The sequence below is a fragment of the Manduca sexta genome, unplaced genomic scaffold, assembly GCF_014839805.1.
Source record: "Manduca sexta isolate Smith_Timp_Sample1 unplaced genomic scaffold, JHU_Msex_v1.0 HiC_scaffold_2640, whole genome shotgun sequence".
NCBI classification, from domain to species: Eukaryota; Metazoa; Arthropoda; class Insecta; order Lepidoptera; family Sphingidae; genus Manduca; species Manduca sexta.
This window is the reverse complement of record NW_023593625.1, coordinates 5717-20811: the sequence shown is the minus strand read 5'-3', so window position 1 is coordinate 20811 and position 15095 is coordinate 5717. Positions and strand designations below refer to the sequence as shown.

Sequence of the window (15095 nt, the reverse complement as noted above, 5' to 3'; positions counted from 1 at the left end):
TAATCATAGGTGATTAATTATATTATGTATTAAAAATTCATTTATATCCATTACACATCATAACTGAATTAAAAATAAATTTTTGGTAGTAAAATATTTGTTTTACTAGGTACTTTGCAGAAATTCTCATTACTTATGAAAATCTTAAAATTATTTGAAATTAGAACAATAATAACATCTCTCATCTATTTTTACATGGGTATAATGCAGTATTATTTAACGAAGTTTTTCTTTATCCAAGTTTGAAAATATTTAATTATATATTACTTACCATAAATGTTTTAAACGTTAAAAAATATTGTGACTATGATAACTTTAGTATAATATTTTATTTATAAACATTAATGTATAAAAATATGAATAATACTTTATCAAAAGGTACTGAATGATATTAATACTTAGTTCTGTAATAAAATACACGTAATACTTATAACAAAAAGCACGAAATAACAATAACAGCCCAAAGTTGCGCGCCTTATTAATAAACAATCGGCAATAGCCGATTAAATTTAGAATACAATCTCAGGTAATGTTTATTTATTTATTTGACAGTATTTGAAATTTAATAGAATAAACATCTGTCGTCATGACAGTTGTGACAGGAGCAATTCGTATACCGAAATGACGTTCCTCCAAACACGTGTTGGGACGGTATTCTCGACGCTGTTACATGAAAATTAGCATTAGATGAGAAAAATTTGAATTTATTTGGAATTTTAATTATTATATGTCTGAGGTGTCGCAATATCTGCCATAATTAGATCTGTTTCTCTCAATGCTTTTAATAATGTCGGACGCCAGTATGAAAATAGAATAAATAGGTAAGGTGCATTTAATTAAGTTCCGATGGTTTTTCGATGACTTGAGGAGCCTGGAAAATATTTTTTCTCATAATAGATTTATGTAATACCAGTATTTTATACATCAAAGTGGATATTACTACATATAGTTAATTTCATTATCTTTTATTATCTCCGTGTAAATCAAAAGTAGCATCAATCTGTCGGCATGCTATTTTAAACAAAAAAACGGTTAATAATTGATGACGAGGTTCGGAGGTAACACGAATAAAAAATATAGGTACGTACCTACAGGTTGAATTGGAAAAGTCCTCCTTTTCTGAAGTTGGTTGAAAAGGTAAAGATATTGATGATATTGATATTGCAACGTGATTACACAGGACATATTCGTGTAATACTTCGCGATACGAATTTCGGATTGGCGCCGCTACTGTTAACAGTAAACAAGAAATTTATGATTAGATTAGATTTATTAGCTCGTTCATTCATTAATTTTTATAAAAAGTTACTTAAATTGCAGCGATTATAAATTCACCGTTAAGAAAATGTATGGGAACAGCTACCTTTGAGCATAGTTCAACGAAATCTTTAAATAAATATTTACAAACTGCAAAGGTCGCTTGCCTCACGGGTCTTCCGTTGCCACAATCAGTCTTTTGTATACTGTAACACACATTGTTTTACCATTAACCTAACACAACCAATATCTTATGACAACGATATAAAGACTAATATCGCAAATCACACGTTTGTATAGAAAAATGTCTAGTTTCGAAGCAAAAAGCAGTCGTCGCACCGCCCGAAGGCGCGAATCAAGAATTTCTCGCGCCAGTTCGCATGGAAAACAAAAGAGTTTTTGCTTGGCTTTGAGACGGCCTGTGGGCTGCAACGCGTGGTATTTTTTGTTGTCATCTTTTTGAGATGTAATCACGGTAAAACGAGACGTACTGATGGATGTCGGCTTTGTGAACTCATGCTTTTATGAGATAATGAACGGCAGCGTAAAAAAGTATGCGGACCAGGCAACTAGATATGATGACAATATGTAATTGAACAACCTCTGAAAATCCAGAGTGTGTTTCGAAAGAGAATGACATTGTTTTAAAGGTAGTTTGGCCGTCTGGATCTGTATATCCGCAATATAATTTTTTGCGGTGGTACAATGTGGTGCTATGCTGTGGTTTGCAATTCAAATTTGGAGTGATTTTGCTATTTACCATCAAAAGAATATGTTGACCTTCATTAAAAATTGAATAAAAAATGAATTAGTTTTATTAATCTCGTGGATAAAAATGCTAAACATCAGTGTCAAGTTGCTATTTCCATCATAAAAACCTGTTTATGTACTTAATTCATTCCTTTTTTGTCTACATAGGGGTATTTATAAATGTTACTCTCAAATCAGACCTCTTAGCACCCACATCCACATCTAATGCGATTCGATTCTAAATAAAGGAACAAACAAGCTTTACGTATAAGTTGTATCCTTTTGTTTATTTTAGTTCAATCCCATCGCTGCTTCACCTGATTCAGTCGCGGGTTGACATTACGGTCATTTATAATTCATTCGTTCACTCACGATTCGCAGCTCTACAAAACCCGTCGGGGTTATAGGGCTATAATACTGCTAAATTGTAAATGACCATTTCGACTTTGAGTGAACTTCGAAATTCGACTGTTTTAAATTATTCAGGTTAAATTGGCTTGGGTAACTCGCCACGGTGCGTGTGGTTGGTACACTGAATATTTTAAGCCGACGATGCGATGAAAAAGCCTGGATTTAATTCGATTGCTGCGAGATTTCATGGAGTTTCTTTTTCCGTGCCTACAATCTGGTTAGAATTGAGTAAATTTCATATATGATATACTTACATCCACCGCGTTTATTTTATTTAATTGTTTAAAAGTCTAAATATGCTTCGATAGAACAATCAACCAAATAACCTGTACCTACTAAAATAGTACATAAACATCGAAAGGAAAATGTTCGTGATCAACAAACACTATAAATGAAGTAGCGAAATCGCAAATTGCCACAAACGTTAGTCATTATAATACATATTCATTTTGGCTTTATCGTAATAAAAGAAGTAAAGAATTTAAATTACGTCGTTAGTGATTAGTTCTCGCAGTTGAAGATTTAGCCGAATTGAACCATTCGTTCTTTAAGATGGAAGCGGACCCAAACGGTTTTCACAATTGCGCCATCAGTTCAGATTAGTAGACTTGCTAACGATTTTACTATAGCCCGAATCTTTTAGCTTACATTTATTGTAATTTTTTTACACGTGCGCGTCAAAGTGCCTCTACTGCACCTGATGGTAAGTGGAGTGGGTCCAATAGAATGTCGACTGACGAGAGATTATTACCCCCCGGCAGTCGACACAATTATGCCGGCCTGTTGGAACCGGATATACACAGGCTGATCCCGGAACGAGACACACTTACGAGGGCCACTAATACCGGTTTTAACTCAATGTGTACTGTGGACGTTATTCGGGCGGATATAAAATATATCCTACCATCAGTGCTTATTCATATCTATAAAAGTTTACAAAACGAATATTATTTTTAATAAGTAAATAAATTTAAACTCTAACGACAGTTTGGAAAGCAGTTTACTCGAGAGGATGAACAAGATATTGTCCTATCTAAGTGTCCTGTAGTACTTTACTATTCAAAGCTGCTCTGGATGGCGTTTCAACTATTTATGCCGTCAGGCGTGTGACTTCCTCGTGTTATCGTTCTGTTGTGTAAATAGCCAGCATTGACACGAGGAATTAGGACTTAGAGCCTAACAGGAAAAAAAAATCGCTTTAATGATAATGTTGTCACTACAAAAAAAAATATTATAATTATTTTACCACAGCATAGCAAGTTATTTATTTTTCCTGTTCAGATCATAAAACCAATTTAAATTAAAATAAAAGCACACATTATACTTTATGTCCAGTATTTACATTTTAAACCTTCTGTCGATGAATCATAATCATTTTGGTACTACATCCGTATAGTCCTATACAATTCGTCTGAGTATGAATGCAAAATCTTTAATGTGTTCGTTTAAAAATTGTTAAGTTAGGTTCAAAATATTATCATTGTATTTACAGCTAAATTCAAAATTTTATTCAACGTATTTTCTGTTGATCTAGACCAAAATATTTTCGTTATATAAAACTTGGTAAATTCTCTTTAACAAGTTTTTTTTCAGTTGGTAGATTACTTGATTTTGTAATGTGTTGTATTCTGAATATTACTCCATTGTCTTTCAAAGCACGTATACATCCAATGCTTTTTACTTTGTAAAGTAATATTTTTCCTTTTATAATCTTTATGTCTGCAAAGTCTTCGAGGGCCGAGGCTGGCAACTTTTAATAATATAACTTGAACCGCTATTTCCCGGCCATCTCGCATAGTTGAGACACAAAACGAATCAGAGGTCAACCGGTGAAACTTGTGAACGACAGAAATTATGCAAATGGCAGTCAAACTCGTGCCCAACTTGCGAACTTACCTTCGATTTTGTTAGAAAAAAATATATGCTTTTAAACGTTCAAGTTTGATGGCAGTTTTAAGTATTGAGAATGGACATTTTTTACAACGGTACAGGTCAAAGTATTTTATGTAAATATGAAAACTTTGGTTAAGGGTAAATTTGATCGCATACGGAGTAATGTTTGATAAGTATACGGTTTATCGGTCTTGATATTTAATAACAAACATCATTATGCGTCCTATTTAATAGTAAGGATTCGAAACAGGAACACATCTTTTTAGTATCGATGTCGTATCGAGTCTCTTCGTACTTAAAGCTACAAAGGATTGTTGGGCAAATAAAACACACATTAAATATTAGGTTTATTTAACATCATCTTTATAAAACCAAAAAGAATTGCGTCCGTTCTTCTTAATTTTTAATTCTTTTTTCAAATCTGCATACTTCGTGATATTAGGTTTCCTACGTACCTGATTTGCGTACACGCTGGCTTTGATCGGGTCTATTACTTTCGCTTCTTTGCCGTATGCGCTGAGCTTGAATATCATATGATTTACGAAGTATATATCGATGTGAAAATGTATTTCGATGTACTGGAAGTCGTAGCAGACAGCAGTGGAGCCGGCGCACCACCTGCGCAGGCGCAGTTTGGGCTTTGAGTACCAATCGTGGCCGCGTTCAGCGAACGGGTTGTAGTTGTCGGCGCGAAAAACTACGCAGGAGTATTCTACGTCGGCGTACAACGATAGCTGGAAATAATGTTTGGAATAAATAAACAAATAAATACAGTTTCTAGCTCCTCCCCATAGTTTTATTTTATTAGTTGCGTTGCGGAGGCAGATTAGTGTTCCCTGAGACTCGGCGAGCTTTCATCGTTTTTTACATAAAATACGTGCCACTGCTGACCCAGGCTTGCAGGAGCTGCAGTGGCGAGTATAAGGGTAGGAGAGTTTCCAAATAAAATAAAGACGCATCAACTTTTCGGATTGGGTCAGACCTTGCAAACTTTCTGCGTTTTTTCCGCAATCCATAAACTTTTTTGGGATGCCACTACTAAAGGTACTTACCGTCAGATATAATGAAAGCATTTTGCCACGGGACGATAAAAACTTATACTAAAGTGATTAAAACTGCAACTCTACGTACATTGTAAGTTACATGAAACCACTGGCCTTTCTTCTCCATTTGTACGGTGTCAGTGTATATCTCGGTTTTTGTCTCGCCTTTGTCGCACGGGCCGTACCTTTGCAGTGTGGACAGCGCTGTGGAAATAAGGAATTTTGGACAAATTTTCAAATAATCTTTAGTTTTCGTTTAGTCAGTTATGAAATATTTCATTGCAGCCTGGGTTATTGTTTGCGATTTCACGTTCAAATCCTTAGAAAATATTAATGTAGCTTATAGGAGTCATAAATAATGTTCTTTAATGACGTTTCGAAGACGTTGCAGCCTTCCTGGTCACGGGGGGGACTGAGGTGTTGGCCAACCGCAAAGTGAAAGTTACATTATTTACCTACATGTAACAATTATACAAATTTTAAACTGAGTGAAACCAGACATAGTTGAACGTATTTGAAAAATAGTGATTAAATTAATAATTTTGATGTCCTTTTATCATTCGAGCACAGCAAATTGCACTGCACTTGATGATAAGTAGTGTAGGGGCCAGATATAAAGACGTTTGCGTTATATTAAGCGACGTTTACGTTATGGCAACTCTTATGGCTGCTACTTAAGCGACATTTGTGATACGGTAACACTTATGGCTTCTACTTTGCGACGTTTGTGTTGTGGCAACTCCAAGGACTTTTAGTTTAGCTGTTCCTTTTCAGTTCACGAAGAAACTCTCTGTTAATAATCGGTATAGATCTTGGCTTACTTCTCCGTAATACCATGTGGTTCGGTGCCAGCCTGGTGATAGTCGGCGTGCCGATGCGCGCGATGTTGCGTTTCACCCACTTGTGGTACATACCATAGTCCAGGAACCTTGCCGGTGCCCTGCAACCTGGTCCATGCACGCCGAAACCGAGCTGTATTAATAAGTGTGTAAACTTCTATGTTAAGATCCCTATATATTTTATTTATTGTTTTCTATAGGGACCATAAAACCTAATGCTTCCGATTTGATACCATGTTTGTCAGAGTCTTGTTATAACTACAGCTTAAGTTAATAGTTCAATATAATAGCTTTGAGTTTCTGAACAGTGATCCATAGAGCATTCTTCCTCATTACCAACTTACCCTATAGGAAGGTGCTAGAATTGCTGCTAGTTGATTCTAGATGCAGATAATTACTTACCATTAGATTATATTTTTACTTTGCTGGTCTGCTATATACTTAAATATAAGTATACCTAAAACGTACCAGTCGCCATCTGCCGTTGAGTTTCATGACTAGCGCCGCCCCGCTGCGCCACACGCATTCACCCCCGTCTAGTGCGCGGGCACACGTGGCGTACGAGGGCCACAGTGAACTTACGTCTAACTGAAATCGCAACAAAATTATATACTTATACAATTTTGTACAATTATCTCGAAAGTGAAGATACAAGACATTTTAGAATTTTAGTTTCAAGACAACAACAAATATTTTGTAAAACATGCTGGCATGCATGGAACGGAACGTAATGTGCGAGAGCGAGATAAAAGAGAGAAGTGTGAATAGACGAAGTTTGGTTAGTCAAGACATTAGACTTAAAAATTGTTAGAGAAGCAAGTTATTTGATAAAAACATTTTTATTTTGAACAAATCCCACATATATATAACTAATTTTCGGTATGTTTGTCGCTTTGATATGATTGCCTTGCAAGCGTCGACATGTTTGTACAAACCTGAGATCTTCTATAATATTGTTTGCATTCCGCTTCGTTTACGTACTCCATTTTGTGTATTCTTATTATTGGTTTGTTGCAGTCTGCAAATATTGCATTCATTTATTAAATTCTTTAACAAATACAATTCCATTTATGTCTGAATATAGATATGAAACGTATTTCTATTTCAATTGTTTTGTTGATTGAAAACCGTATTAGAATGCTGTAATAACATTTTTGAAAAATTATTAAAGGAACTATTGACGATTATTTTGTTCATTGCTTCAATGGAATATTATCTAGGAATTTATTTAAAATAGAGTATCTAAATAATGGAAACAAACAATTTTATAATCACATTATAAATTCTTATATTTTGTATGATAAAACGAATAGTGTAAAATAAATATAGTGTCATAGAATTTAGTGTGAAATATTATTTTCCAACACAAGAGAGAATTTTTAGTACATAGATTTTATTATCTCGTTCTATGATTTGTATTTATTTCGTTTAGGCTCAGTGGATTTTAAATGTTGTGCTTAAGAGTTCTGATGTCACACACTGTTATCGTAGTTCCAATAAAAAAAGGAAATGTGAAGAAGTTACATATACCGGGTAATTTTTAAATTACATTAATAAATTAAACCACGTACTCGTCTTTACCTTTACTAACAATCAGCAATGAATAACGAATATTTTCACCAGAAATCCCGGTTTTACTTATCTGATTTCTTTTATCATTTTGTAATTTAGCGCGAATATGGTGTGTACCGGAATGCATTCGACAAACTCTATTAGAGTAACGGTACTGGCCTTAGGGCGCGTAAAATTAAAATTACTTTTTATTAGATTGTTCGAAACTTACACTTATTTATTTTACATCTAGAGTTCGAGTAATTCCAAATAAAGATTTCTTATTCTTTATTCTTATTCTTTAATTTATTCCAAGCGTATTTTTAAGTAGATAAGTTAGTGGTTTCATTTAGTAACGCAATGTCAACATGACCCTGTCTTTCTATATTATTGTTTATTGATTTGGTTGGTCATACCATTAGACAAAGTCATTGCGTACATCTGGGGCTTTACGAAGTGGTTAGGCGGATGGCATATGGGGTGTAATTCTGTAAAGGAATTCAAAATTAAACATTTTATGATTAAGGTGTTAATTTGAATGTTTGTATAAAACCGGACAAGTTCGAGTTGAACTCGCGCACCGAGGGTTCCGTGCAAACTTGTAGGTAAAATATCTATGTATATATGTAAGTTCTTAACAAACTTAACTATGCGGTTCGACCTCTAGATACTGTTATTACACTAACCGCAAATAATAAGTTTAAAAGTACATATTTATGGTTTACCGATTTTTCCTTTATATGCGCTGTAAGATTTTTCTTCTTGCCTAATTTCATGATTCTAGGTCAACGGGAAGTACCCTATAGGTTTTGATTATTTAGTGAAATCGCAAAAATGTGAATAGGATCATATTTTTTTATCGCGTCGACTTACAAGTTTAATTTTTTCACAGCTGATAGACACCGTGGTCGCGAGTATTTCGTTTAAATTTTTACTCGATAGCTCTAAACCTTCCTGAGAAAAAGGGTTTTGATATCCAGACGGGTAAATAATAATAATAATAATATCAGCACTGTATTATATACTTGCCCACTGCTGAGCACGGGCCTCCTCTACTACTGACAGGGATTAGGCCTTAGTCCACCACGCTGGCCTAGTGCGGATTGAAAGACTTCACACACCCTCAAAATTCTTACACAGAACTTCTTAGGTTTCCAGGTTTCCTCACGATGTTTTCTTTCACCGTTAAAGCGAACGATAAATTCACAAAGACGGGCAAAAATGATCCTAAATTCCTTTTGAAGTACTAGGAACCCCAAAAACGACTGTGAACCAGTTCACATCTGTTTTCACAAGATAATTGTATTATCTCAGTTGACCGGCTTATTCTCGTAGACAGAGCTGTCTAGAGTCTACCACGAACAAGCTTTAAGGAATGCTTCAATGAATTGCTAACTTTGTATTCAGCAAGTTTACAGTACTTGTCAACTTCACATTACTGTTACCAAAACAATCGAATATCTTGCGACGTATTTTTAGAAGCTCTTTAATCTTAGCAATAAGGAAACAACAAAAACACGTTAATTTAAATAAGTATTTTATTTGATTTCATTAATTTACTAAATTCACCAACGTCTCCTTATTTTTTGGTTATACAACACTTAAAAATTCAATTCCAGTTCGGACAACTAGAAATGTTGTATTTACAGCCGATTGTATTTTCTGGAATTCAAGGACGATAAAAACGGCGATAGCCTAGTTGGGTGTGGAACGGGCTGCCGAGACGAATGTCCACAGGTTTAACTCCCAAGGGCACACACCTCTGTCTTTTCTAAAATCATGTGTGTATTCTTTGTGAATTATCGCTTGCTTTAACGGTGAAGGAAAATTCGTGAGGAAACCTGCATACCTGAGTTCTTTATAGGAATTTTGTGGGTGTGTGAAGTCAACCAATCCGCACTAGGCCAGCGTGATGGACTAAAGCCTAATCCCTCTCAGTAGTAGAGGAGGCCTGTGATCAACGGTGGGACAGTATATGATACTAGACTGATATTATATTATTATTATAAGCATGAAAGTACAGACTCAATGGTCCCAGAGTTTCATTAAGTTCGCAACCCAGTTCCCACCTGCATTACCATTAGACACAAGATTCGATTGTTTATATTATTTATCAACAATAATAAACACATCACACCTTTATCCACTGAGGTAGATAGAGGTCCACTTTTCGCTATGTCTATTCCGTTCAGTAATGGGATAGGGGACGAACGAGCCTATCGCCGTATCGGACACAAATTCTATAATACAGGCTAATAGAGCAGAAAAATCGAATGTCACTGGGCGACCCGGGCTTCGAATGCCAGGCTTCATAAAGATGTAAACTGCGCACGATATACTAGAACTACGCCATTGAGTTTTTTTATTCTTTTGGAAAGAATTAATATCGTAGTCACCGGTTAGCATTACATGCAAAAACGTCCAAAACTTGATGTAGGAATGCCTTTTATGTAAATGTGTTTTCCTCCATATTATATGTACCTACGTTTTCTTGCATTTCCATTTATAATGTTGCTGACTTAGCTTTACGAAATATCTAATTAATATAATTATTTGATATGGACAATTATAAAATCATTTTGATGTTTTTTTTAATGCTTTGAATGACGAGACGAGCTTGCCGTTAGCCTGATGGTAAGCGTTACGACCGCCATAAACAGAATAAACACCATCCAACACTTTCAATTACAAAGTATTGTTCGGTATTCCACTGCACTCATCATACTGAGACATGAAATGTTAAGTCTTATTATGTCCAGTAGTTACACTGTCTACAATGTCCTTCAAACCGGAACAGAACAGTGACTACACACTGCTGCTTGGCGGCAGAATTAGACATTGTGGTGGTAACTAGCCAGGCGGACTCTCACATATGAGAGACGTACCACCAGTAATTTAAGTTGTTTTGTCTTACCTATTTGCAAATGGTCAGTTTCTAACTGAATCATCACTAGAGCGCTGTAAGTATTTTTTTCATAATCAGGATGGAAGGTGTAGTCTCTGATGCTCACAGTAGGTCCACTGCAATTGTGGCCAAACACCACCCTCGATCGTTCTCTAAAATATTGTAATAATTGTTATACATTAAAATAAATACATATATTAAAGTTACAAATTACAAACGCTGGTGGTAGGATATATTTTATATCCGTCCGGATAGCGACCATCGTACACAAGGTGTTAAAACCGCCATAGTGGTCCATGCAAGTGTCGCGTTCCGGGATTAGCCTGTGTAGTGTGTATTACCAGTTCCAACAGGCCGGCGTAATTGTGTCAACTGCCTTTGTGACTCTTAGCGTTGTGCTCGACTTATTCTTAGTATAGTTACTGTTATATTTCTATCATTTATTGAAATACTATAATAACGAATAAAAGCCTACCTGAAGTCATGCTTGGGCAGTTTATCAATTTCAGTAGCTGTTCCAATAGCCATTTGCCGCGTCACGAGAACTACAGCAGTGGTCAATCGCTTTTTATCTGATTCAAAAAATATATAATGTTTAAATTTGCTAAGTCAGTGATCTGTAAAATGTTAGCATAAAGGAACGTGCAATGTTTCATATAGATATAGAATGATATGAAAACAATTGTGTTTTTATAGAATTTCACCTGTGTAAAGGCGTATAGGCTTTTGAGGAAATTTGTAATTAACAGTCACAGAATTGCACAAGAAAAGTTTTTATTCTAATGTGTGTTGCAATAATAAAACAGTTACAAATACTATTGTTACGTCACCAAAGAGTAACGAAATCAGTCACAAATATGAAGAAAATATTTTACAGAACAAGATTATCTTTTAGGTGTTTTCTCCACCAGAGGCGGCCTTTGGGGATGGCGAACCGAGCAACCGTATGGGGTCCCGCACCACCACCGCGCGGTGCCTTGAAGGACCTTCTTTTTACGATCTTACTAATGAAAGTAAAACCGGAGAAGTTTTTTTTAGTCCACCATAGGCCTTCTTTTTGCTTTCGCCTGGGGCCTTTAGGGCCTATTCTCCACCATTGTCACTAAAATATGTATAAAACCAACCAAAAAAAGCATACGTACACATCGGGTAAAACAATATGCCCATCCAGGGGTACACTGTGACGCGGGCAGTCCCCTCATACACAACTGTTATTGGTGAGTTGTCGACCCCACACGAGCGCTCTTTGTGGCTTTGAGCAATCATCGCTGCGAAATGGTTTTATTTGGACGTGTCACAGAATTTAATATGGAAGGTGGTTGCATTTGTTTTCAGTTATGTTCAGTCTAGTAAACATTATGGTTGAAAGCGCGTATGTATGTTTATAATTGCGTTTTTTTGCGTCTAAATTTGGTAAACATTGTAAATTTCTTGCCGCAAGATCATCATTATTATTTAGATTAGAAAATTTATTCCTTAATATTTTATTCAATCAGATACATCAACAATGCAGCCACAAACATGGGTAGAAACACGGCAATATTCAATTAACTTATGCTTACATTTATGACAGATGTACATAGCATTTTTATTTAACATTAGTTATAAGTAGGTACTTCAAATTAATTAATTATAATTACTGCTACTAATACCAATGACAGTTTAAAAAAGGAGAAAACTAACAAAAACAATAGCTCAAATAGATAGAAGCAGCGAAAGGTAATTAAAGGATTGGTTTGCGACTTACGTTTTATTGCATTTTGACAAAAATAGTCATAGTAATTCTATTTGTGGCTAGACTAATGAAACATCCGATATACCTATATCGGATGTTTCATTAGTCTTATATCAATGTAATGCGACTCGTGGTAACATTGATGGATACCGTGTCGAATATAATTTAACGACCCATAGTGCTCAAAGGCCTGTGCTCACAACTCACAGCATATTCTTTAAAATGTTATACATTTGTTTTCTTTTAGTATTTTATTAGTTCCTTTTTATCTTTAAAACGAATTGAGTCGGATATGCACTTTAAAGATAGTATATTATTTCTTTTAGGATTGTATTTGCTCTTTTTTGCCTCTAAAACAAATTGTGCTGGATGTGGACTTACTTAAATATTACATACTTAGGTATTACGAGAATTAAAACTGTACATGGGCGCCGAGAGGGGGTTGAAGTAACGCATATGCACCCTCCTGCCCAGACAAATTACAAAAAATATGTCACTGAATAAATCTGCAACAATGGGCACTTGCGACCACAAAGGATTTTATGATAAAGCATTTTCAAAAACGTTTGCGAATTAAATTTGGAAAAATCGTAATTATATTATATACTAGCTTCCGCTCGCAGCTTCGCCCGCGTGGATTTCGGACTTCAAAAATGGAGCCGGTCGCGAACGCTCGAGAATGTTCGTTTTACGAAGCTACTCGCTAGGTGATTCGCTAGCCTCTAGGTGCCAAGCAAGCCGCCTGCCTGTGCGTTCGCGACCTTATATATATACAAAAATAATCCTTATAGCATGATTCAGTATTCACGCATGATGGCTTATTATTAGCGTATTTCATGTATAACTTTGGTGTTTCTATACCGATTTCTATGATTCTTTTTATCGAATATTTAATAATGTTAACTTTTTTAATTAGGGATGACTGAGAGTGTTATAAACGTAAGAGTAGACAAATATAATGAGAAAGCTTCGAACTGCTAAGCTATCGGGAGTTACACGTGTTATTGTGAGTCAACCATAAAAGATAGACATATGCTGTCGTGTGATATTTTTTACATAATTTTAAGGAGAACATTTCCGTCGTACATGATTTCTGTGTAACTTTAACCATTAAGGCTGCACACGCGACGGAAGCTTAAAAATGGAGTAACTTCTCCCGTTTTCCCAACATTTCCCTTCACTGCTCTGCTCCTATTAATTGTAGCGTGATGAAAAGTATACTATAACCAGCACAGGAGTATGACAAATAATTGTACCAAGTTTCGTTAAAATCCGTCGAGTAGTTTTTGTTTCTATAACGGTTATACAGACAGACAGACAGACAGACAGACAGACAAAAATTTTACTAATTGCATTTTTGGCATCAGTATCGATCCCTAATCACCCTCTGATAGTTATTTTGGAAATATATTTCATGTACAGAATTGACCTCTCTACAGATTTATTATAAGTATAGATAGTGCGTAAGTGGAGATTTTATTTATTTATTATCTAACTTATACTTACAGGGTCATTACCCCAATGCTGTAGTATCGACAATCTATTTATATATGTACATGTATTTATTTAGATTTATAACATACTAGTTGACCCGACAGACGTTGTCCCGTCTTATCTATGTATTTGCAGCGCGCAATCTGTCAATCGCTGGCAGTTATTTTAAACAATTGACAGTTATATAAAATTAATATTTTCGTTAAGTTTTCTAATTTTCCGCGCAATTTTTTGAATTTTTTCTTTCATAAGAACCTTCTCCTGACAATAACAAACACAACATAAAAATATTGAAATCGGTTCAGCCGTTCACGCGGACGGCGTGACCAAGGGAAATAGGGATTTATTTTTATATATAGATTACCCATGTTGCTATCCTTGTGAATTCGCTCAGAGTACAATTAAATACATCATTATAAATGCAATGATATTGAGAGTTGAGATGTATCTCGCTAAAACTAATGAAACTGTGCAACTCTTATTATATTAATAATGAACAGCGTAATTCTGAGATATAAAAAATCACTCACCTGAAGACGAAAAACGACGATAAAAATTAAATTCATTTGTACTATTTATTTAGGACTCGCGATGCTCGAGCCTCGAGGTAATGTAATAGAATGTCGTTCACAATACATTATATTGACATAAATACTGGAACATGCAAACAAATATTTCATTACACTGTCTTCGTATTACAGGATGGTTCTAAGAATGTTTATAAAACATGTACGTTTTAATAATAGCCCTGTAAAAGTAAAAGTAACAGTTAAAGTTATGAGTTGCCACAACACAAACGTCGCTAAAGTAAAAGCACATAAAAACAAAGCTAAAGTAAAAAACATAACCCAAACTTCGTAATTTTGACATACCTTTGTTACTATCAATGAAGAAACTATAAATCAGCTCCTATTCGTTTTTGCTTTGTAATTTGATGCAAATTCATTATGAATGTTATCAAGAAAGCAGCTCGCGCGGTAATTCATGTTCTGCTAAAACCACTTAAACCTTCTCAAAGCTGGTAACGTTGGCGAACGGATTAAGGACAAAAACTCCGTGTGTTACGTAGATAGCTTGGCGCTGATGCCAGCTTTAGTTCTTACGTATTAAAGATAACTACGTATACAGTTTTAATTGTTATAAGCAGTTTTAAATATCTATTGCGTTACAGTCAGTAGCGGTGGGGTGTACTATCTTAGACAAAATTTTCTTCATTA

General features: G+C 35.2%; 1 protein-coding gene across 1 annotated transcript; it reads right to left on the bottom strand.

The window, feature by feature from the left end:
- Positions 1-4766: 4766 nt before the first annotated feature.
- On the bottom strand, positions 4767-11915 carry LOC115455914 (the record flags this gene model as incomplete). Its single annotated transcript, XM_037446154.1, has 8 exons — positions 11792-11915; positions 11125-11221; positions 10659-10801; positions 7129-7211; positions 6662-6781; positions 6176-6326; positions 5443-5558; positions 4767-5045 (listed from the first exon to the last, which is right to left on the bottom strand). Coding segments are annotated over exons 1-8 (1113 nt in total), but the record flags the coding sequence as incomplete, so codon positions are not given.
- Positions 11916-15095: the final 3180 nt, after the last annotated feature.